Source organism: Herpailurus yagouaroundi, unplaced genomic scaffold, assembly GCF_014898765.1.
Source record: "Herpailurus yagouaroundi ecotype Mexico unplaced genomic scaffold, PumYag 100, whole genome shotgun sequence".
Classification (NCBI taxonomy): domain Eukaryota; kingdom Metazoa; phylum Chordata; class Mammalia; order Carnivora; family Felidae; genus Herpailurus; species Herpailurus yagouaroundi.
Window position 1 is genome coordinate 16,006,031 of NW_024412391.1, and position 23,004 is coordinate 16,029,034.

Below are 23,004 nucleotides of genomic sequence, written 5' to 3' on the forward strand. Positions count from 1 at the left end.
GCATTTTGGCTTTAGGTCTGTGATCCATTTTGGGTTAATTTTTGTTAAGAGTGTAAGGTCTGTGTCTAGATTTTTTTTTTTTTTTTTTTTTTTTTTTTTTTTTGCATGTGGCTGTCCACTTGTCCAGCACCATCTGGGGAAGAGACTACCTTTGTTCCATTGTATTGACTTTCCTCCTTTGTCAAAGATCAGTTGACTGTATTTATGTGGGCATATTTCTCAGGGTCTCTTCTATTCTATCCGTCTATTTGTTTATTCTTTAGCCAATACCACACTGTCTTCACTGTTTACCGCTTCTGCTCTTCATGTCTTGCCAGATTTCTGAGTCATTATCTAGAATGATTTTCTGTGAGCCTGAAGAATGTGCCTTTTAGAATCTCACTCTTTCTAGACTTTAGATCCTTTATCCTATGCCTGTAAGGCCCTGGGCTTGTACTTCTCCGGCTGTGAGGTGTTTGCTTTTCCGTTTTGGCACCCATGAATGGCTCTTGATTTTACCCTTGGCTACATCGTTAAATTTTGTGTTCCTATTTCATTAGACATTTCTGTGTGTTCGTTTAGACAGTGTGTTTTAGTGGTAACAGGCACATCTTTGCCAACACTTTGTATTGTCACTCTTTGTCATTTTAGCCATTTTGATGGGTGTGAAGTAGTATCTGAAATATGGTTTTTTTTGTATTTCCCTGATGACTAATAGTGTAGAGCCCTTCCCCCCACCTCCACCCCCGTTTTTTGTGCTTTAGCTGAATTTTTTTTTTTTAATTTCCAGTTTTATTCCGCTTCACAGTAGATTTTTATCAGGGTGGGGGGGGAAGGGGCAAATTTTCTTCAGCTCTGAAGTTTTGATTTTTATTTTTTGTTTTCTTCTCAGAGTAGGTTTGTATGGCTGTCATCTGCCCCATTCATCTGACCCCTCCTGACTTTCTCTTTCTCTTTTCACTTAAACTTTCTCTGGATGATTTTTTTCCTGGTTAATCACCACGAGACTCCTCAGTTCCTTCGCTTCCCTTAATGGGCTCACTAGTCTCCACCAGGTTCTTTTTACAGCTTGGGGTCTGGAGCCGGGTCTGATGTATTTGAGTTTCACTGCTTATAAGAAATGTGACGTTGCCTGGTAGGGAACGAGGCCAGACAAGCTAGAGGAACCGGTGCCCGTAGTGTATGAATAAACCAGAGGGAAGGGGAGGAGGAAGGTCGATGAAACTTTACTATTGGTAAGTGAACAGTTACTTTGGATCCAGGTATCCTTCTAGAAATCTTGATACTTGAAAGTGGAAGTTGGTTATACAAGCACAAATACTTCAAGGAAAAACATCTAAGTTGCTGGACTGAGGAAGATAGAGTCTGCATGTCTTTCCATCCATATATTTAAAGAATTAAAAAAAAAATTTTTTTAACATTTATCTATTTTTGAGAGACAGAGAGAGACAGAGCACGAGCTGGGGAGGGGCGGAGAGAGAGAAGGAGACACAGAATCCGAAGCAGGCTCCAGGCTCTGAGCTGTCAGCACAGAGCCCGACGCGGGGCTCGAACCCACAAACTGTGAGATCATGACCTGGGCCGAAGTCAGATGCTCAACCGACTGAGCCCCCCAGGCGCCCCGTATATATTTAAAGAATTTTAAAAACACATTTTCTAGGATAAGCCTTTAACACTTTGAGAAATCTATGTCTTTGGATTCACACTGTCAAAGCTTGGCTCTCTGTATAATTAACTGGATTTTAAAATTTTCACCTAGATGTGTGCCGGTGCATCAGTTACTTGTTTGGGAAACAGTAGTATTCTGAATGTTGTCTCATCCAGGTATTTTTAAAAGGATTTTTTTGGGGTAGGTGAGAACCTTTTTCAGAATAATGTTCTAAATATATCTACTTGGGGCTCTCACTTCAAATAGTGTAAAGAACCATTTCCTTATGAATAACTGCTGCCTTTTATAAATAATTTTGCAGCAAACACTGAGAAGAATGTGCTATCTTACTATCAAAGAAATGGCTACAATCTCTGAGGATGTGATCATTGTCACAAGCAGGTATGCGAATGGTCAGAACCTAGGAGGGGGCGCTTCTATATTTAGTGGAGTATTTGTTGTTCTTTTTCTGTTAATTTTACTTTTTTGACTGTAAGGAAGCCAATGGGAATTAATATATATATGTTATTATATGTATATATCTTAAAGCATTCTTTCCTAAAATGTGATTGTCATCATGTGAAAACCATGCCTATGTGATAAAGCAAAGTCACAAAGGATAATGCTAATAGATTTGCTAATACATTTTAAAGGTTCGTTATAATATGGAAACAGAACCAAAAAGTAAATGACACAGTGACACAAAATATTTACAATAAGTATATTAAAAAGCTAGTATATGTAATATGTAAAGACCTCTTCAACTTAAAAAAAATTCCAAGTGATCGTTCATAAAATAACTAATGGAAAGGACCTGATTGTTTTTAGTCATTCTCACTGTAACCCAAAAAAAGCAAATTAAAAACTCCAGTGAGTTATAAAATTTTACCCATCAAATTGGCAAAGAAGAAAAAACGCTGTAGGTATTTGTAAGGGAGATTGATATTCTTGTACATAAAGGAGGCAGAATAATAAATTGATTCAGTTTGTCTAGAAAGCAGTTAGGCAACATTTGTCGAACATTTAAAAAGGTTTATCCCTTTGTGGTTTGTTTTTTAAATGTTTATTTATTTTGAAAGAGAACACGTGTGAGTGGGGGAGGGGCAGAGAGAAAGTAGAGAGAGAATCCCAAGCAGGCTCCGCTCTGTCAGTGCAGAGTCGGACAAGGGCCTCAATCCCACGAACCGTGAGATCATGACCTGAGCCGAAACCAAGAGTCGGACGCCTAACCGACTGAGCCATGCAGTTGCCCAGGGTTTATCCCTTTGACCCAGTAATGCCACATCGATGGAAGTATGGTCAGAAAATAATCAGAGATAGCACAGGAAGACTTATATGTGATAATGTTCATTGCAACACTGTTTATACTAGCAAAAAGGATAAAATAAATATATGCCATTCTTAAATGTTATTTAATCAACCATGTTGTCAGATTAGGAGATACTTTAATTTTTTGAAAATATTTTTGAAACATTAATGATATGGAAAAGTCCTCAAAAAGTGCCGAGTAAGAATTAGATTCAGGTTTATGTACTTTATATAGTCTCCCTTTTAAAAATATTTTATGTACATATATGAAAATATGTGGATGCAAATATACTAATGTATTACCAGTAGGTTCTCTGGGTGTTTGGGATTGTGGCTATTTATTTTCTGTAAAATTTTGATTTCCAGTTGTAGAATGAGTATGTATCACACACACACACACACACACACACACACACACACCCCAAATGTTATTTAAAAAAGAATTTTCTTCCTAATTATTAACTATAATTCATTTAAGTAAATTTGGCTTTTGTGTAACAAAATAAATTTCGGAGGAGGGTGCTTGTCTTTAACCAGCAGTTGTATTGAATATAGTTGCAGTTAGTAAGGCTTTCAGCTGGAAAGAACCGAAAGCCCGATGTAGTCACTAGGCGTAGAGTGTTGGTTCAGTAGTTCAGGGCGAGGGCTGGTGTTTCTTGAATCCCACATTGTTGCAAAATAGGTGCCTGGATGACTGGCAATGCACCATTCAAGGTGGGAGGGGTGCCGGGAAAGGGGCCAGGGAGGGCCAGCACCATCTGCCTCTTTTATCAGGTATGCAATAGCTTTTCCCAAGGCGATTTTTAGATTTCATTTGACACAGCTGGGTTCTACGAGGATCGTCGGGACCAGGAAAGTGACTATTTAGCTTTTAAAGCCCGAGTATTAGGGGCAGGCAGGGGAGAAGGGGTTGGAAACGGGTATTGGACTAGTTAGCTAACGATATCTGCCACCAGTAACAAACAGAAAATCTTCACTTAGATTGCTATAGTCACTAAATATTGGAAAAATTAAAAATAGAGTAGGGTTTTTTTGTTTGTTTAGCTGTTAGTACTTTCCTCTGACTCCCGTTAGGTTGCCATGAATTATGGTTTGCTCCTGGCTCATTTCAAGTGACTAGTAGATGTGGTAGGCAGAATAATGGCCCTCCAAGGATATCCCTGGCCTCATTCCCAGGACCTGCGAATATGTCACATTACGCAGCAAAGGGGAAATGAAGTTGCCCATCCGCAGGTAGGGAGAATGGTGTGGATCATCCAGGTGGGCCCTATAAGGATAAGGGTCCTTAAAAGTGGAGGAGGGAAGCAGAAGCGTCAGGAAAGAGAGGGGATGAGGGGAGCAGGTCGCAGATGCAATGTTGCTGGATTTGGAGATGGAAGAAGGGGGCCGGGAGCCAAGCAATGTGAGTGGCCTCTAGCAGTTGGAAAGGGCAGGGACGTGGGATTCACCCTACAGTTCAGAAAGGAATGTCACCCTGCCGACACCAGTGAGACTGGTGTTGAGTTTCTCACTTACAGAACCGTAAGAGAAAGAAATGAATGTTGTCTTATGTCTCTAAGTTTGTGGTCATTTGTCACAGCAGCAGTAGAAAAGGAATAGGTTTTGTGGCATGTACGGGTATCGGATCAGCACACTGTGCGCTTAAAAAATTTTACAATGTCATATGCCAATTATCTCTCAAAGTAGGGGGAAAAAACCACTAGAGGTTTTGGTACCTTGGAGTGGGGTGCTACTGTAACAAGTACCTAAGACTCTGGAAATGGCTTTGGAGTTGGGCAATGAGTAGATGCGGGAGGAATTTGGGGGCGCAGGACAGAAAAAGCTGACACCGCCTCGAACAGAACGTTAGTAGAAACCTGGATGTTAATGAATGGTAGACTCAGAAAGAAGTGAGGAGTAGAGAAAACACTGATCACGGTAGAGAATGCTGAGATCGTTGGCGGGAATGTGGACGTTAATGGCGCCGCTGCGGAGGGCTCAGAAGGAGATGAGGAGGGCATTTAGGTCCTGGAGGGAAGGGAACCCTTGTCCTGTGGTGGCAGAGAGCTTAGGATTGTGCCCTGAAGTTATACAGAAATCAGGACTCGTGAGCTTGGCTGTTTAACTGAGATTTCCAGAGTGTTGAGGTGCGGCCTGGTTTCTTTTTGCCACTCACGGTAACACGTGCGGGAGTAGAGAAATAAATCGAGGAGACACCCGTGAAAGAACCAGGCGTTCCTTACAAATACCAAATCATTATGTTGTGCACTTGAAACTGAGAGGTTATAGGTCCATTATACCAAAAAAAAAAAAAAAAAAAAAAAAAAAAATCAAGAGTTTTTTGGAAATTCTCAGCCCGCCCCAATTGCAAAGGACGCTAACATCAAGAGATTCAGTAGGAAAGTGTGCTCTAAGGGAAAGTCAAAGGAGTTACTCTACAGCCTTTTGCTAACACCCCAGGAGGATGAAAAGGTCAGAGTCTTCACTCACACAAAACACTCTGAAGAGATCAAGGGTGTGACTCATAGATTCCCTCTGCATCTAAGCAGAAGCCGGAAATAGAGATGGGGTTGTTTAGGCAAGATCTGTGGTGAGGCTCTGGTCTAATGGAGTGAGTCTCTGTACGTATATGGTAGTCCCACAGGGCTCTTGAGAATCTTAGCCAGCATCACCGCCAGCGTGGACTGAAAGGGACAGAGGGAGGACAACGTGAGAGAAAGTTGCCCGAGTCCCAAATTCTACAGCAGGATATAGGCCGAGAAGACCGAAGACTGCTCAGCTTTAAACACATGCTGCCCTTTATGAAAACGAAAGGATGGCCCTGAGGGCAGGGGAGCAGGACCAGAGCATGGAGTGGAGAATGACTGAGCATTCTGCCCCGCACCCGAAACCTTTTCCAGCTTGCTTGGCTGGGTTTCAGAATTCCTTGGGACCAGTGACCTTCTTTTATTTATTTTCCCCATTCCATTTTCTCTTTGTGAACAGGAGTGTCTGACTATTATACTGGGGTGGTCCCGCCATTGTATTTCGGGAGCAGAGAACTTGTTTTCTAATTTCACAGGCCCGCAGGTGGAGAGGAATTTTGCCTCAGGAGAGAGGCTACCCAGTCTCCCCCATACCTAATTGAGAGGATTTTGATGATAAGGTCAGGGGTTTTGAATCCGTGGGATGTAGATGAGCTTCTGGAGTCTAGGTTGGTGCTGTAAAGCGATGAGATTTGGGGGGAACTTGGGATGGGGTGCATCAATCTTGTCTGTGAGGTAGATGTAAGCCCCACTGACACGGTCAGTTTAGCCCAATGAGACCCACATTGGACTTCTAAACCATGGAACCGTAAGTTGATAACATTTTGTTTTAGGCCACCAACTGTGGCCGTCTGTTACAGCAGGAATAGAAAACTAGAGACGGCCATTCAGCACATGTAGACAACGATGTGACCTTGCTGGGAAACCATGGTGATTAAGAACACCTGAGGGCAGACACCTCCCTATGAGTGGCCAATAAATACGTGGAATGTTCTTGATGTTATTATCAGGGAAATGCAGATTAAAGCCCCAGTGAGATACCATTCCATACCCATTAGAATCTAGGTTCAAACCACAAAGCCTGACAGCACCAAAGTCAAAGAGCCTGCTCCAAGGCCAGGTGCGTTGTAGGGGGGTGTGGGATGGCATAGCCACCTTAGAGAAACTTACGCAGAAGACTTCCAAGAGGAAAGAATAATTTAAAGCCCCGAAAGGCTCCAGGTACACTCGACCAATTATCAATGTTTTGGAATGGATCAATTCAACATTATAAAGATTTCAGTCCTCTCTAAATTAGTTTGTAAGTTCAATGCAATCTCAGTGAAGCAGCCCACAGGCAATATATTATGGACGTAGAAAAACTGATACTAAAGTTTAAGTCAAAAAACAAATATTTAGGAATAGCCAGGAAAGAACTGTAGAAGAACTGGGAGCTCTCCCAGTCAGTGAAGCATTAAGGCCTGGACCCTTAAAGCAGTGTGGTCCTGGCACATGGATAGACAGACCAGGGGAATAAAATTGTGTGATGACTTTGTAATGTGTCACCATGGCCATGCTGATCTACATCGTCAGAGGTTGTTTTGGTACAAATGTATAGAATTAGACCCCAATACACATAGAAATGTAGTATATGACAACGGGTGGCATCTCGGGTCACTGGGATAAACACTGGGGTACTTTCTAATATGTGATGCTGAGACAACGGAGTAGTCCCTTGGGAAAAGAAAAAATCAGATCCATATGTCACATCCTATTCGTGAATAAACTCTAAAGGGAGAAAGACTGTAAATTTTCAAAATGTAAGCATACAAGTGCTGGAACAGGGGTGTGTTCCTCTTTAACCTTGTTGTAGGGAAAAGCTTTGTTAGGACTACAGTTCCAGAGGCAGTGAAAGAAAAGGTTGATAAATCTGATTGCATAAGTTTCTCATCATAGAAGATGATCCATGGGTTTTCAGTAGATCTGAGGGGTACAGTTTTCTTAGGTTCATGGTATCCTACGTGACCTCGCCACTCATTTTATGGCAAAAGCCGTGTGACGGTGGGCTCGTGACCAAGAGATCCGGTAGTTTCACCATATTCTGTCAGGAGCAGATAGCCTAAGTGCAGTGATGGCTCAGTTGAGGTAGTAGTTTGGCGATGGGACCCTGTGAAGTTGGAGGATTCTCCTCTGGGATGAAGTATGTGCATTAAATTGATGGTCAGTGTATGATACTGTCACCAATAAATACAATAGGTGGGTCCAGGAATCGAGAGGTGAAACTAGGACTGGCATCTGTCACCCTTGCTCCCAGTGACCTGCCTGTAGAAGTTATGCTTCCCACCCCCACCCTGAATGTGAGTCAAAAGCGCTGGTTCTCAAGAGGCAGTGTTCTCAGTGATGAACAGGGGGAGGCATTTAACCCATTGACTCCTGGTTCCTGCTGTTTGAGGATTGCCTTCAGCACAGAGATACCCCACACTTCTGGATCCACACGTCTGAATGACAAGTTGGCAACCACAGGCACCACCCACTCCAGTGTCTGAGAAGTCCTGGGGCAGAGAAGTGAGCCAGTTTGCACATTTAAAATGATGACTACTGTTGGGTCGCTTTGGATTCTTGATGCTGATGGACCAGCAGGTAAAGAAAGGAGCTGTGTCCTCCTAGAGGTAGTTGACCTTGATCCCTATCAGGAGCTAGGCTTGTTGCTCCACAAACGTGGGAGAGAGGACCGTATCTAGAATTCAAGGTATTATTTACTTACGTATATTTTGATGTGTTCATGCCTGAGGCAATGATCAGTAGAGGATGGGGAACAGCCAATGGTCCAGCCATGGTAAATCTCCAACAAAGAGCTCAGATCCTTGGAGATAAAGGTTTGGGTCTCCTATCAGACACCTGACCAAGATGAGACACCTGACCAACCAAGTGCTGGCTAAGCGTGAGGGGAATATAGAATTGGGTGATTATGGGAAGGATGTGGTGGGTATCAATCACGGCTGCGGAATGAGTGGTAGCGGTAAGGATTGTACCATGTGCCATTCATTTTCCAATCTCTTGTAGAAATAGTGGATGGTTACCATCTTGAAGGCTCAGTGACAGGTTAGATTTAATGGAGGACATGTTCAAATTTGACGGACGTGAAGGATAGACTGTTCTGGATGCTGTTGCCTCAGGCCTTCTCTCTGATCCTAGCTGTGCTCGTGGTCAGCTGTTCTGTACAGGGGCCAGCTCACTTGCGTGAACAGTGCCTTGCCGAAGCACGCGCTGCGTGTTCTGTTGCTTGCCCCCCAGTTTCCCTGGTGTTCCGGTTTGGGCCCTGACTTGGAACTCACATGTGGGAGGTAACATGTGCATGTTAACCAAATGGGGAAAGAACGCTCTGGGGTTAACCGTCAGCCAGTGGCTGAGAGCTAGTGGATAAATTCTTTCCTTTTCATCCCTTGGAAATGTGGTCCCGACATGTATTTCATAAGCCTCCTCAGAAGATGGCTCATCAAATAACCAGTTGCCTGTGGCAGTGACCCACTAGAGAAAATTCCTTTGTATTAAGTACCCTCCTTCTTTGTTCACCTCTCTGTCTTCCCTTCCCTCGAACACATTCCCAAACAAACTACCTGTCTGTAAGCCTTTGTCGGGGCAGCCCAAACTAAGACACGGAGCCGCGGTTGGCAAACTCTGGCCCGTGGCAAAAACTATTGCCTCATTTTGTAAATAAAGTTTTATTGGAACACAGCCATGCCCATTGTTTTAAATGTATTGTGCATGGCTGCTTTCATGTCACATAGAAGCCGAGGAGCGAGACCTCAGAAGATACTAAACCTGCCAAGCCTCACTTTTTATCTAATTGGAAAAATGCAAATATCTCTGAAAAAGACTAATGGATAAATTATTTATATCCCAACAGTGGAAATCTGTGTTACCACTAAAATGATATTTTAGATATATTTTGGGTTTTTAAAAATATACAGATACCTAAAAATTTTTTAAAGTCTGCCAATATGGAGAGATTCTTAAAATATATTAAGGGAAAAAGGGAGGTGCCAGAAGAGTGGAGATTCATTTGCATGCATTTTAATGTCTCTATGGTCGTATATATATTTTTTAGAAGTTCCTTAAGAAAACATAAGCAACTGTTCACAGAGACTGTCTAGGGTTGGTGAGGCACAGCTTAGACTTTGTATTTTATATTCCTCTGTATGTTTTGAAAGTTTATGAAAATACTCTTATAATACTCTTATAAATAAAAAATAAAGAAATTGAAGGACTATCAGTTCTCCACTAATTTCTCGTCATGGCATCCTGGTGGAGTGAGTTGGAGTTGGAGGCCATTTTGGATTACGTAAGGGGGAGGTGAGTGGGGAGGGGATGGATGGTCATTTTGGGGACAGATTAAACACAGGACAGGGACAGGAAGATAGGGTGAATGATGTATAAAGGCTGAAAACCTCTTTGAAGTACGGATGTGGAATTTAGTAGCTCTGTCCACACTCCTCTGCTTATTTTGGAAACTCCATAGAGAGGTCTGAAGCCATAGACAGCTGTCATTTTGGGAAAACTGTGCCTGTGAGAGGGAGCACGACTTCATGAGTTAATCATTTTAGTTGGGTTCTTTTTTTAAAAATTTTTTTTTTCAATGTTTATTTATTTTTGGGACAGAGAGAGACAGAGCAGGAACGGGCGAGGGGCAGAGAGAGAGGGAGACACAGAATCGGAAACAGGCTCCAGGCTCCGAGCCGTCAGCCCAGAGCCCGACGCGGGGCTCGAACTCACGGACCGCGAGATCGTGACCTGGCTGAAGTCGGACGCTTAACCGACTGCGCCACCCAGGCGCCCCAGTCGGGTTCTTTTAAGGAGTTGTCTCGTCTGATGGGTTTTTAGGATTTGGGGGATTTCAGCCGGTGGCTCGCTATTCCATTGTCTTCATTTTTTATGCCAGTTACCAGTATCTAGAATCATATTTCATTTATGTAATATATTATCTCCTCGCATTAGTATATTAGCTCCATGAAGGCAAAGACTTTTTGCGCACTGCTATATTCTTAAGATTTAGAACAGCGTTCTATCCAATCGTTTTAATATTTATCCAAAGAAGACACTCAATGAATATTTGCTGAATTCATAGCTGCATTAACATAATTATGGGGACAATGGGAATTAGCTAGGGGTGGACTCCACAGAAGAGATATCAATTGATTTCATGGTAACTCATTTGATTTTTCTTAGTCTGACTAAGGACATGACCGGAAAAGAAGATGTATACCGAGGCCCAGCCATCAGGGCTCTCTGCAGAATCACTGATGTAAGTTCTCTTTGTTTACTGAGGCATCAAAGGGGACACTGTGTTTAGCTACAGGTGGCCGTGTAAATTTAATAGGATTCCCTAGTCTTGACTGTGTGAATCTTCAGTATTAGAGAAACAGGACCACCAGAAAGGCTTTTGTGCCTCCAGGCTTTTTTTTTTTTTTTTTTTTTTTTTTAAACAACTTTATTATAGGATCTGGATCTCTCAGAATTTGAGGTAAAGCTTACAACAGATGACAGAGCAAGAAATAGGACAGCTTTAAGGAACTCAACAGCAAGATTTCTCCGATATTTACTATTGTGATCCATCACTTACGAGGCTCAGGCCTCCTCATTCATATATTCAGTAGAGAGAACCTAGTTAACCATCAGCCAGCCAGTGGCTTATAACCACAATAGGTCTGAGTCCAGTGTTTCACCTTGACTCAGTCCCTCACATCTGGAGGGATGCAATTAGGCTGTCCCTTTCTGGGAACTCTTGAGTAGGAAAGGTTATAAAATGAAGGGCAGACTGGCCATTGCCAACATATTGAATAATATTTCAGCTCTAGTCATGGTTGGGTATATTTTATGTGTATGTTTACAGTCTTCTCAAGTTTTAAAGGTTGCGTAGGAGCAAATGGTAAATCTGGATCCTAGAAGGAGTAATGGAAATGGTGTGATGTGTTTTGCTGTGGCTGCCTTTGTTTTAGTATTAAATCGGTCAGCCTGAGACTGGACACTACCCACGCTAGCCATAGGCTGTCTTTGAATATTGATCTCCGTCTGTTTACGTATCTTCATCTGCTGCTACCTTCACAGTGCTAAGCTTTCTTCCACTTAAAAAGGACTTTATTTGCAGAGGACTTCATATTGAGGACACTCTATAGTAGCATATTAAACATGTAATTTCTTAGGTATCTAAAATTATCAGGGATCACATTTGATGTGTAGGGCTTCATGGGATCCGTATAAAATACATCCCCTTTGTGCAGAGATACCTTCAGGACTTTTTTTTTTTTTGAGACAGAGAGAGACAGAGCATGAATGGGGGAGGGTCAGAGAGAGAGGGAGACACAGAATCCGAAACAGGCTCCAGGCTCTGAGCGGTCAGCACAGAGCCCGACGTGGGGCTCGAACTCACGGACCGCGAGATCATGACCTGAGCTGAAGTTGGCAGCTCAGCTGACTGAGCCACCCAGGCGCCCCATCCTTCAGGATTTCAAAAGCAGCTCCATCCCCTTCTAGGAATTTCCTTTGTAACATCCCTGAGAAGTGGAGCCTGGGCTTACACTTTTCCTCAGACTGGGACTCTCCACGCTGAGACCGTTGATTTCATTGTTGAACAGTTAATTTGCTTCCTTCCAGTCTTTCTCTTTGAAGATTCAACTTGGTTGTCTAGCTCCTGCCCTCTGCGATAGAGTCACTCTAGTAGATGGCAGTCCCTTTAACACAGTCTAAATATTGGCACGGAAACAAATATATGACTGGTTTTTGTAAACTATTCTGGAGCGTAGTTTTGGGTGAAGATGTGTGCTTCAACAACCGTTTCTTTATGAATGTTCTCAGGGAACAATGTTGCAGGCCATTGAAAGATACATGAAGCAGGCCATTGTGGATAAAGTCTCCAGCGTCTCCAGTTCGGCACTGGTGTCTTCCTTAGTAAGTGAACGAGTGGCCAGCTGCCTGGCTCGAGCGGGTGCTAAACAAAATATCCCTGTGATTCTCTCACACGTGAACCGTGAAACATTCAAAAAACATATTTGCGTCTCTATTGCTTTCTCCAAGAGTGTTTTATCAGAGCAGCGTTACAATATAGGCAGTTAGAAAGGTGACATTTCCGTGTTTGAAAGGTTTTGGTAATCAGAAAGGATGGGGGGTGAGGTGGCAGACCGGGAAGACACTGAAGGTCGTTTTTGTTTTTTGTTTTGTTTTGAATCTTCCTTTGTGACCTGAACTTGACTTCTTGCCTCTTGTATCGTCTGCTTTCCTTAGTGTCCTGTGTGTGTGGTATCCTTCCATCCAAAGCCCCCTGCCCCACTTGGAAATTTCTTACTGGAAAGTGGTCTTTGTTTCAGGGATACTTTTTCTTTCTCTTTTTATCAAAACAAAATGTATGACAGCCTGAGGTCACCTTGCATTTGGTTAAAATTGGTTATTAGTGTGTGAATGGATTAGATCATCTGAATCACAAGAGTTTCTGGGTCTGGAGTGTAGGTGGTCAAGTTTTATAGCAAGGGGTCTATCAGTACTGTGTGTTTTTGTTTCTGTTTTTGTTTTTCCTTCCAGGTGAGTTTCCTGGAAGTAAAACCTAGAATGTACACATTATTCAAGCACCATCCTATTAACTAGCCCTTCCTTTCCTGTCCCTCCCCTGTCATCTTAGCCCACAAACCCCTCCTCATCTTGGAGAGAGTTTCTGATCTATTAGTTGCGTCTGGAGTAGAGACTTGAAGTAGACTTCTAAAAGCTACAGAGTTGTCTCTTTGATTTGGAAATGTCTGTTAGTGATTTTTCTAAGAAAACCAGTTCATGTCTGTAAACCTCTAGTGACCATGCACTGTCTATTCTCACTTTGTTCTATGTCTAGCACATGATGAAGATAAGCTATGACGTGGTTAAACGCTGGGTCAATGAAGCCCAAGAAGCTGCTTCCAGTGATAACATTATGGTCCAGGTACTGTGATCGAGTCCCGTTAGGTCTTGAGATCAGCTTTCTTTAACCCTTCATTTTAGGGACAATTTATTGACTCCCTAGATGAGTGTTAGCGGAAGTGTGATATTAAGCAGCCTATTAGTAGGTATCCCATTAATTAGAATTACTGTCATAGACCCTGCTAGCGTTTAATAGAAGCTGTAGGAACATTCAGGAAAGATTCTTAAATTCAGTAGCAGTTTGAGATGCTCATTCCAGAGGTCCTTCACTCTGCATTTCAGCCCCTTACGTGACAAATAATTTGTGAAGAAGGACGTTCAAGTCTAAGCTTTTCAGAACTTGGTTATAGTAGACGTTACGCCAACAGTCAAGAGTAATTTTATTTTGTGAAACGTAACCATTTTGTTGGGAAGCTCTCCTTTGGATATTCGTTAATTCCTAATTAAAAGAGAACAAGGGCGAAATGGTCACTGGCAATGTTCTGTGAAGTACCCCATTTGTATTGGAGAGGATACTTATTCGCCCCCTTTTAATGTTTACAGCTTCTGTAGGTGTATCTAGTTATGAGGAAATAGAGGAGGAATTTTTCCCTCAAGAAACCGTCTCGCTCTCTTAACTCTGATCGTTGTGTTTTTACACGAAGTGCCACGATAATTATGCTCCGTGAGCCTGCTTTAGGAGATTAATCCTTTAACTACTAACGTGGTCACAGATGACTTAAAGCCACTAACAGAGACCTGTGCCACTGGTAAAGCCTTGGACCTGAGCGCCTTTGTGCTAAGGATGTATGTGCTAAGGGGAGTGATGAACCTGCTAGAACCATCTTCGGATTGTATGTCACCTCTTTAATACCACCTGTCCAATCTGAATCTACAGTTTTTGGGGGTGAAACTCTTCTCCTTTCAGTCTTGCCTGCGTTTGAGTCCGTACAAAAAAGTTGTTTCTATTTGTACACATTTGACTTGGGTATCTTTTTACTAAAAATCTAGTTCCATGTGATTTTGTTTTCCTGGAAGTTTGTCCTGTTCCTCCTCCGCTTTCTGGATGTTACATCCTTTTTCTTGTTCTTTAGTACCATGCGCTGGGAGTCCTGTATCACCTTAAAAAGAACGATCGCCTTGCTGTTTCTAAGATGTTGAATAAGTTTACTAAATCCGGCCTCAAATCACAGTTTGCTTACTGCATGCTTATCCGAATTGCCAGTCGCTTACTAAAAGAAAATGAAGAGGGGTAAGTGTCTCCACCTAAACCTAAGTGATTTTTTGTTTGCTGGCTAACATAAGTCCAGGTGTATTTCCTTGGAGGATTTTTTTGGGCCGTGCTGATTTTACAGAGATTTAGTGTTTTCCAAATGAAGAAAATTTGTGGGATTCCAAGTCGTGCAACATTTTTGGTTTTTTACCTTAATGGGTGCTTTGGTATATGTATGTAATAGATTATGATTGCCAGTAACACAATAAAATGCTGATAGGGAACAAAAAATACAGATCATAGGCTATGCAGTGATTAAATGTGAAAGCCGGGGTGACATTAAGAGTCTTATTTGTTCCTTTATTTTTGTAAGAGAATCTTGAAGTACTGCATTTAATGACTTATTTATTGAAACGGCACGGTGGAGAAAAAGAAATACACCATTTATAAGGCTCTCATCTTGTTCATGAACTGGCGTTATATTATTTGATGGTAGTCTGTGATAATAGAAGGATGAATATTGTAATCTCTTGAGTAACCACCAAAAAAAAAAAAAAAAAAAAAAAGGAGCTATAACGTAAATATCAACAAAGAAGATAAAGGGAATGTTAAAGTATTCGGTTGAGCTTCCTGCTTCTAGTAATGGTGGAAGAGCTTGGTCACATTAGCCTTACTGCAAACACTTAGGTCTTCAGTACAAAAGTATGCCGCCCCCAAACAATGGGGAAGTCTACCACTATTTGAAAGCACTGGTGAGTGGTGAAAAGCAGGCAAAAACTGGAGGGAAGTTGATGCCTCAGAGACAGAGCTGTACGAAATGAGATCTGTATATTTCTGATCAGTCTCCCGAGGTCCACATTTCCTGGAGGTGGGATCACAGAAAGCTGTGGTATTTGCTGGACAAGAGGGGTGAGAATATAGTTTGAGATTGGAAGAGTGATGAAAACCTAGGGTGAAAACCCTGGAAAGGAGGAAGCCACAACTGGGGGAAGCCCCCAAATCGATTTCAAACTCTGCAAAAATCCTGAACTTCCCCTACGGTACAGGGGAAGACTCTAGAAAGCCTGGCAAAAAGTAGCTGCGAACTGAAAGAACCGAATGGAGAATTCAGGCGCACCTCGTGGTGGAAGAGATAAAGTCTGGAGTGTGATTCTAGCCAAGTTAACTGCCTGCTAGAGAAACATCATAAATTCTCGAGTCTTTGCATCCTGTCATTCACAATGTTTATATACAGTAAAAAAAAAAAAAAAAAAAAAATGACAGAAGTGCAAAGAATTTGGAAATGTGACCAACGGTTAAGAGAAAAAGCAGTCAATGGACACTGATTCCGATAGGAACCACACATTGGAGTTAGCAGACAAAAACTTTAACAGACTTCTAAAAGATGCTCTGAAGACTTCAATGGGAGATAGTTATGAACGAGCAGAGGGAATGAAAACTAAAGCTCTAGAATTTCTTTTTAGTTCCTTTTTTATAGAGTCCTGTATCAGAATTGAACCAGAGAAGGAGAGCCCAAGGCAGGTAAATATATAAAGAGATTTACTACAAGGAATTGGCATTTGCGGTTTGGGGGCCTGCTACGCAAGTCCAAGATGCATTGGTCAGGCTGGAACTCACAGGCACGGGCGGAGGCTGTTGTCCGCTCGTGGAACTTCTCGTCTCACGTTTTACTGTGAGCAAAAAGATGAAACCAGGTCACACCTTCAACGCTCTCCTTGGAAATTTCCTCACACGAAGAGCCGAGTTCATCGTCTGCATGTTCTGCTTTCCACATAACTTGTAGGACACAGTTCCGCTCGTCTCTCCACTGACCTGTGACAAGGATCCACCTTACTCCAGCTTACGACAACTTGTGCCCCCTTCTGTGCTCTCACAGGATTCTCCAAGACTAGATTTCTTTTTAATTCCAGTCTAGTTAGCATACAGTGTTCTATTAGTTTCAGAAGTAGGTATAGTCATTCAGGAATTCTATACGTGACTCGGTGCTCATCCTAAGTGTACCCTTAATCTCCTTTGCCGGTTTTCCCCATCCCCCCACCCACTTCCTCTCTGCTAACCACCAGTTTGTTCCCTGGAGTTGAGTCTCTTTCCTGGTTTGCCTCTCTCCCTCTCTTTTTCTTTTATTTACTTTGTTTCTTAATTACACATTTGAGTGACATCATCTAATATTTTTGTCTTTGACCTATTTCTTAGCATTACACTCTCGAGCCCCATCCATGTTGTTGCAAATGGCGAGATTTCATTCTTCCTTACGGCTGAGTGATATGTCATTGTACATATATGCCACATCTTTATCCATTTGTTTGTCAGACACTTGGGCTGCGTCCATAGTTTGGCCATTGTAAATAATGCTGCAATAAACATAGGGGTGCAAATATCGTTTTGAATTAGTGTTTTTTTATATTCTTTGGGTAAATACCCAGTAGTGTGATTACCGGATCACAGGGTAGTTCTATTTTCAACTTTTTGAGAAACCTCCATATTGTCTTCCACAGTGGCTGCACCAGTTTGCATTCCCACCAACAGTGCATGAAGGTTCCTTTTTCTCTGTATCCTCGCCAACACCTGTGTTTCTTGTTACTTATTTTAGCCATTCTGACAGGTGTGAGGCGATATCTCGTGTTCTGATTTGCATTTCCCTAGTCATGAGTGATGTTGAGTATCTTTTCATGTATCTCTTGGCCATCTGTATGTTGTCTTTGGAGAAATGTCTCTGTTCATGTTTTTTGCCCATTTTTAATTGGATTTTTTGGTTGTTGTTGGGTGTTGAGTTTTAGAAGTTCTTTACTTATGGGGCGCCTGGGTGGCGCAGTCGGTTAAGTGTCCGACTTCAGCCAGGTCACGATCTCGCGGTCCGTGAGTTCGAGCCCCGCGTCAGGCTCTGGGCTGATGGCTCGGAGCCTGGAGCCTGTTTCCGATCCTGTGTCTCCCTCTCTCTGTTCATGCTCTGTCTCTCTCTGTCCCCAAAATAAATAAAAACATTGAAAAAAAAATTTAAAAAAAAAGTTCTTTATTATTTTTTTAAATTTTATTTTTTTAATTTACATCCAAATTAGCATATAGTGCTACAATGATTTCAGGAGTAGATTCCTTAATGCCCCTTACCCATTTAACCCATCCCCCCTCCCACAACCCCTCCAGTAACCCTCTGTTTGTTCTCCATTTTTAAGAGTCTCTTATGTTTTGTCCCCCTCCCTGTTTTTACATTATTATTGCTTCCCTTCCCTTACGTGCATCTGTTTTGTCTCTTAAAGTCCTCATGAGTGAAGTCATATGATATTTGTCTTTCTCTGACTGACTTACTTCAATTAGCATAATCCCCTCCAGTTCCATCCACATATTTGCAAATGGCAAGATTTCTTTCTTTTTGATTGCCAAGTAATACTCCATTGTATGTATATGTATGTGTGTGTGTATATATATATATGTATATATATATGTATATATATACATATATATATATATATACATATACATATATATACACACACACACACACCACATCTTCTGTATCCGTTCATCCATCGATGGACATTTGAGCTCTTTCCATACTTTGGCTATTGTGGATAGTGCTGCTATAAACATTGGGGTGCATGTGTCCCTTCGAAACAGCACACCTGTATCCCTTGGATTAATACCTAGTAGTGCAATTGCTGGGTCGTACTATTTTTAATTTGGGGGGGAGCCTCCATACTGTTTTCCAGAGTGGCTGCACCAGCTTGCATTCCCATATAAGTTCTTTATATACTTTGGATCCTAACCCTTATATCAGATAGGTCATTTGTAAATATTTTGTCCCATTTAGTAGGTTGTCTTTTAGCTTTGTTGATTGTTTCCTTTGCTGTGCAGAAGGCTTTTATTTTGATACAGTCCCAATAGTTTATTTTTGCTTTTGTTTCCTTTGCCTCGGGAGGGAAGGGAAAAGTGTTGCTGTGGCTGGTGGCAGATAATTACTCCCTGTGCTCTCTTCTGGGTTTTTTATGCTTTCAAGTCTCCCCTTTAGGTCTTTAATCCATTTTGAGTTTATTTTTGTGTATGGTGAAAGAAAGTAGTCCAGTTTCATTTTTCTGCATGTCGCTGTCCAGTTTTCCCAATACCATTTGTTGAAGAGACCGTCTTTTTCCCATTGCATATTCTTGCCTCTTTTGTCAAAGATTAGTTGACCTTATATTCACGGGTTTCTTTCTGGGCTTTTAATCCTGTTCCGCTGATCTGTGTGTCTAATTTTGTGCCACTGCCATACTGTTTAGATTGCTACAGCTTTGTAGTATAACTTGAAATCTGGAATTGTGATACCTCCATTTTTGTTGTTCTTTTTCAAGATTGCTTTGTCTATTCAGGGTCTTTTGTGGTCCCATGCAAATTTTAGGATTATTCTAGTTCGGTGAAAAATGCTGCTGGTATTTTGATAGGGATTGCATTAAATCTGTAGATTGCTTTGGGTAGAACAATATTTGTTCTTCCAATATGTGAGCATGGAATATCTTTCCATTTCTGTCATCTTCAATTTCTTTCATCAGTATTTTATAGTTGTCAGAGTACAGGTCTTTTACCTCCTTGGTTACGTTTATGCCTAGGCATTTTATTTATTCTTGGTTCAATTGTAAAAGGGATTGCTTTCTTAATTCCTTTCTGTTTCTTCATTATTAGTGTATAGAAATGAAACAGATTTCTGTACATTGATTTTTTTTTTTTTTTGTATCCTGTGGCCTTACTGAAATATCAGTTCTAGTAGTATTTTGGTGGAGTCTTTAGGGTTTTCTTTCTTTTTCAAAAAAAAATTTATAATATTTTTATTTTATTTATTTATTTATTTATTTATTTATTTATTTATTTATTTATTTATTTTTGAGAGACAGAGTGTGAGCAGGGGAGGGGCAGAGAGAAAGGGAGACACAGAATCCGAAGCAGGCTCCAGGCTCTCTGAGCTGTCAGTACAGAGCCCAACGTGGGGCTCAAACCCACAAACCATGAGATCGTGACCTGAGCCGAAGCTGGACACTCAGCTGACTGAGCCACCCAGGTGCCCCTAATTGCTAGTAATCAGTTTAAATTTTCTATTTCTTCCTGATTCAGTTTTATTTTTATTTTTATTAAAAAATTTTTTTAAATGTTTATTTCTTAGAGAGAGAGAACGAGCATGAGTGTGGAAGGGTTAGAGAGAGAGGGAGACACACAATCTGAAGCAGGCTTCAGGCTCTGAGCTGTCAACACAGAGCCGGACATGGGACTCGAACTCACGATCCGTGAGATGATGACCTGAGCCTAAGTCGGGCACTTAAAACCAACTAAGCCACCCAGGAGCCCCCTGATTCAGTTTTAGAAGGTTATGTTTGTAGAAATTTATTCATTTCTTTTAGAGTGTCCAATTTGTTGGCCTATATTTTTCATAACATTCTGTTAAAATTACTTTTATTTTTCTGTGGTTTTGGTTATGACACCTCTTTCATTTCTGATTTTTAAATTTGAGTCTTTTTTTTTTTTTTTAAGAGTCTGGGTAAGGGTTTATCAATTTTATTGATGTTTTCAAACAGCCAGCTCCTGGTTTCATTGATCTGTTCTATTTTTTAGTTTCTATATGATCTATTTCTGCTCTAATCTTATTTCCCTCCTTCTACTGGTTTTGGATTTTTTTTTTCTTTTTCTAGCTCCTTTAGGTGTAAGATTAGGTTGTTTGAGATTTTTCTTGCTTCTTCAGTTAGGCCTGTATTGCTACAAACTTCCCTCTTAGAACTTCTTTTGTTGCATCGCAAAGATTTTGGACTGTTCTGTTTTCATTTTCATTTGTCTCCATGTACTTTATTTCCTCTTTGTTTTTTTGTTGTTGTTGTTGTTTGTTTTTTGTTGGCCCTTTCATTGCTTAGTAGCATGTTATTTAACCCCCATGTATCTGTGCCCCTTCCAGATTTTTTCTTGTGCCTGACTTCTAGTTACATAGCATTGTGGTCAGAAAAGACGCACGGAAAGATTTCAGTCTTTTTGAATTTGTTGACACTTGTTTTATGGTCTAATATGTGATCTCTTATGGAGAATGTTCCATATACACTTGAAAAGAATGTGTGTTCTTCTGTTTTGGGATGGACTTCAAGACCAGATTTCTGTAAGTGGTCTGTGAACCCTCGCTGGCGGTGTTCTTAAAGACCCCATTTCTGTTAGCAGTCTGCTTAAGGCAATTTAGGCTTTCTTCTTCATGCTCCCTGAAATTCTAGCAGACTTTACCGACTGCTTGCTTCCAAAGACAGTTACCCAGTTTAAGGTTTTTGTTACAGTAGGACCTCACCGTCAGGTACCAAAGTCTGAATTGGTTTTTTATTGCTGCCATGGCAAATGACCACGAATGTAATGGCTATTACAATGTGCGTGTATGATCTCGTGGTTCTGTAGGTTAGACATAAGTCTCATGGGTTAAAAGTCAGAATGTTAGCAGGATGCTGATGCTTACTGGAGGCTTTGGGGAAGAATTCACTTCGAATCTCATTTCGGTCGTTGGCTCAATTCATTTCTTTGCGGTCAGAGATTGGTAGGTCCCTATTTGCTTACCCACCTTCAGTCAGCGGTTGGTCTGTGTCACATAAGGTAACATATTCACATGTTCTGGGCAGGAAGGCACGAACGTCTCCGGGGCCATTCTGCCTGCCACACAGATGGTAACAGAAATGGGTAATTGCTGGATAGACTTAGCACCAGGCTAGAGGTGGCTAACAAAACAGTGAAAGAGTTGGTGAATTTGAAGGGAGAGGAATAGAAAGCAACTAATTTGAGGGAACACAGAAAACAGGTTAAAGAAGAATAAACAGCTACAGAGAACTGTGGGATACTATCAACTGGTGTGCCACCTGGGATGTAATTGGAATTCCCGAGGAAGATGTGAGAGACTGGGGTGAAAGAGAGAGATAGAGATATACGAAGAAATAATGAACAAATTTCCCAGCATGCGTTTATTCTAGCAGCGCAAGGTTCCGTTGACAGTAAAAAATCAACATAACATTCCTCATTCAAAGAATAAAGGAGAATAGTCTCAGTATCATAACGGATGCAACAAAAGCACTTGATAAAAATCAGTGGCAATTTGTGATTAAAAAATCTCTTTTCAAAGCAAAGAACAGAAGGGAACATCATTATTCTGATAAGGTACCAAAAAATCTCCAGTAAACTTTGTACTTATTGGTGGATTATTAAAGGTTTTCCTCCTTGAGATTGTAAATGAAACAAAGAATGCCTGATAATTCTATTTTTTAGCAACATTTTACTGGAAGTCATACTTGGTGCAGTAAGAAAAAAAAATAAGGATTTGAAAGAGGACATAAAATTGCCTTTGCGGACAGCATGATTTTGTATATAGAAAATGTAAAATCTAGGGGCGTCTGAGTGGCTCCGTCGGTTAAGCGTCCAACTTCAGCTCAGGTCATGATCTCACAGCTCGTGGGTTCAAGGCCCACATTGGGCTCTGTGCTGAAAGCTCAGGGCCTCCTGCATCATATTCTGTGCCTCCCTCTCTCTCTCTGCCCCTCTCCTGCTCGCACTCTGTCTCTCCCTGTCTCTCTCTCTCTCTCAAAAATAAACAAACATTAGGGGCGCCTGGGTGGCGCAGTCGGTTATGCGTCCGACTTCAGCCAGGTCACGATCTCGCGGTCCGAGAGTTCGAGCCCCGCGTCGGGCTCTGGGCTGATGGCTCGGAGCCTGGAGCCTGTTTCCGATTCTGTGTCTCCCTCTCTCTCTGCCCCTCGCCCGTTCATGCTCTGTCTCTCTCTGTCCCAAAAATAAATAAACGTTGAAAAAAAAAATAAAGTTTAAAAAAAAAAAAAATGTAAAATATCTATTAGCTATCAGGATTGATATGTAAATTTATCAAGGTTACCTGATAGGTTAGTATCCAAAATCAGTTTAATTTCTATATTCCAGTAACCAATCAATAAAGTAAAATCATTTGTATTGAAATCAGATCCTTATGAATAAATCTACAAATTGTATACATCTCTACACAGAAAATCATAAAATGTTATTGAAATATGACTTGAATAAATGGAGGGATATATCCTGTTCTTAGAGTGGAATATTCAGTACTATAAAAACGTCACATCTTATTTTGTTCTGCAGATTCAACGAACCCCCAATCAGAATCTCAGTTGTCTTCGTTTAAATATCAAACAGAAATGCATACATTCGTGGGTCAAATGACATACCAAGGATACCTTTAGTACTGTTACTCAGTCCAAGTAGAAGCAGTCCAGATGTCGGACAAAGTTAGAATCAAAAACTAAATTGTGTTATAGTCATACAGTTAATAGTATACAACAGTGGAAATGAACAAATTACTGCTAAATGCAACCACAGTGTGGATAAATTGAAGTCCCACACAAACAGATACAATCTGTATGGTTCTCTTTGTGTTAATTTCAGACTTGATAGACACAACTAACCTATAACATTAAAAGTTCATATTTATCTGTAGGGCA

At 41.2% G+C, this 23,004-nt stretch overlaps 1 protein-coding gene across 1 annotated transcript in view; it reads left to right on the forward strand.

Moving 5' to 3' along the window:
- COPG2 (coat protein complex I subunit gamma 2) overlaps positions 1 to 23,004 on the forward strand; it is a 116,174-nt gene that overhangs the window by 18,052 nt on the left and 75,118 nt on the right. The window contains exons 5-9 of the mRNA XM_040471944.1: positions 1,950 to 2,029; positions 10,645 to 10,720; positions 12,271 to 12,363; positions 13,292 to 13,378; positions 14,430 to 14,587. Of these exons, the coding sequence (XP_040327878.1) occupies positions 1,950 to 2,029; positions 10,645 to 10,720; positions 12,271 to 12,363; positions 13,292 to 13,378; positions 14,430 to 14,587 (494 nt within the window). The remainder of the gene's footprint in view (positions 1 to 1,949; positions 2,030 to 10,644; positions 10,721 to 12,270; positions 12,364 to 13,291; positions 13,379 to 14,429; positions 14,588 to 23,004) is intronic.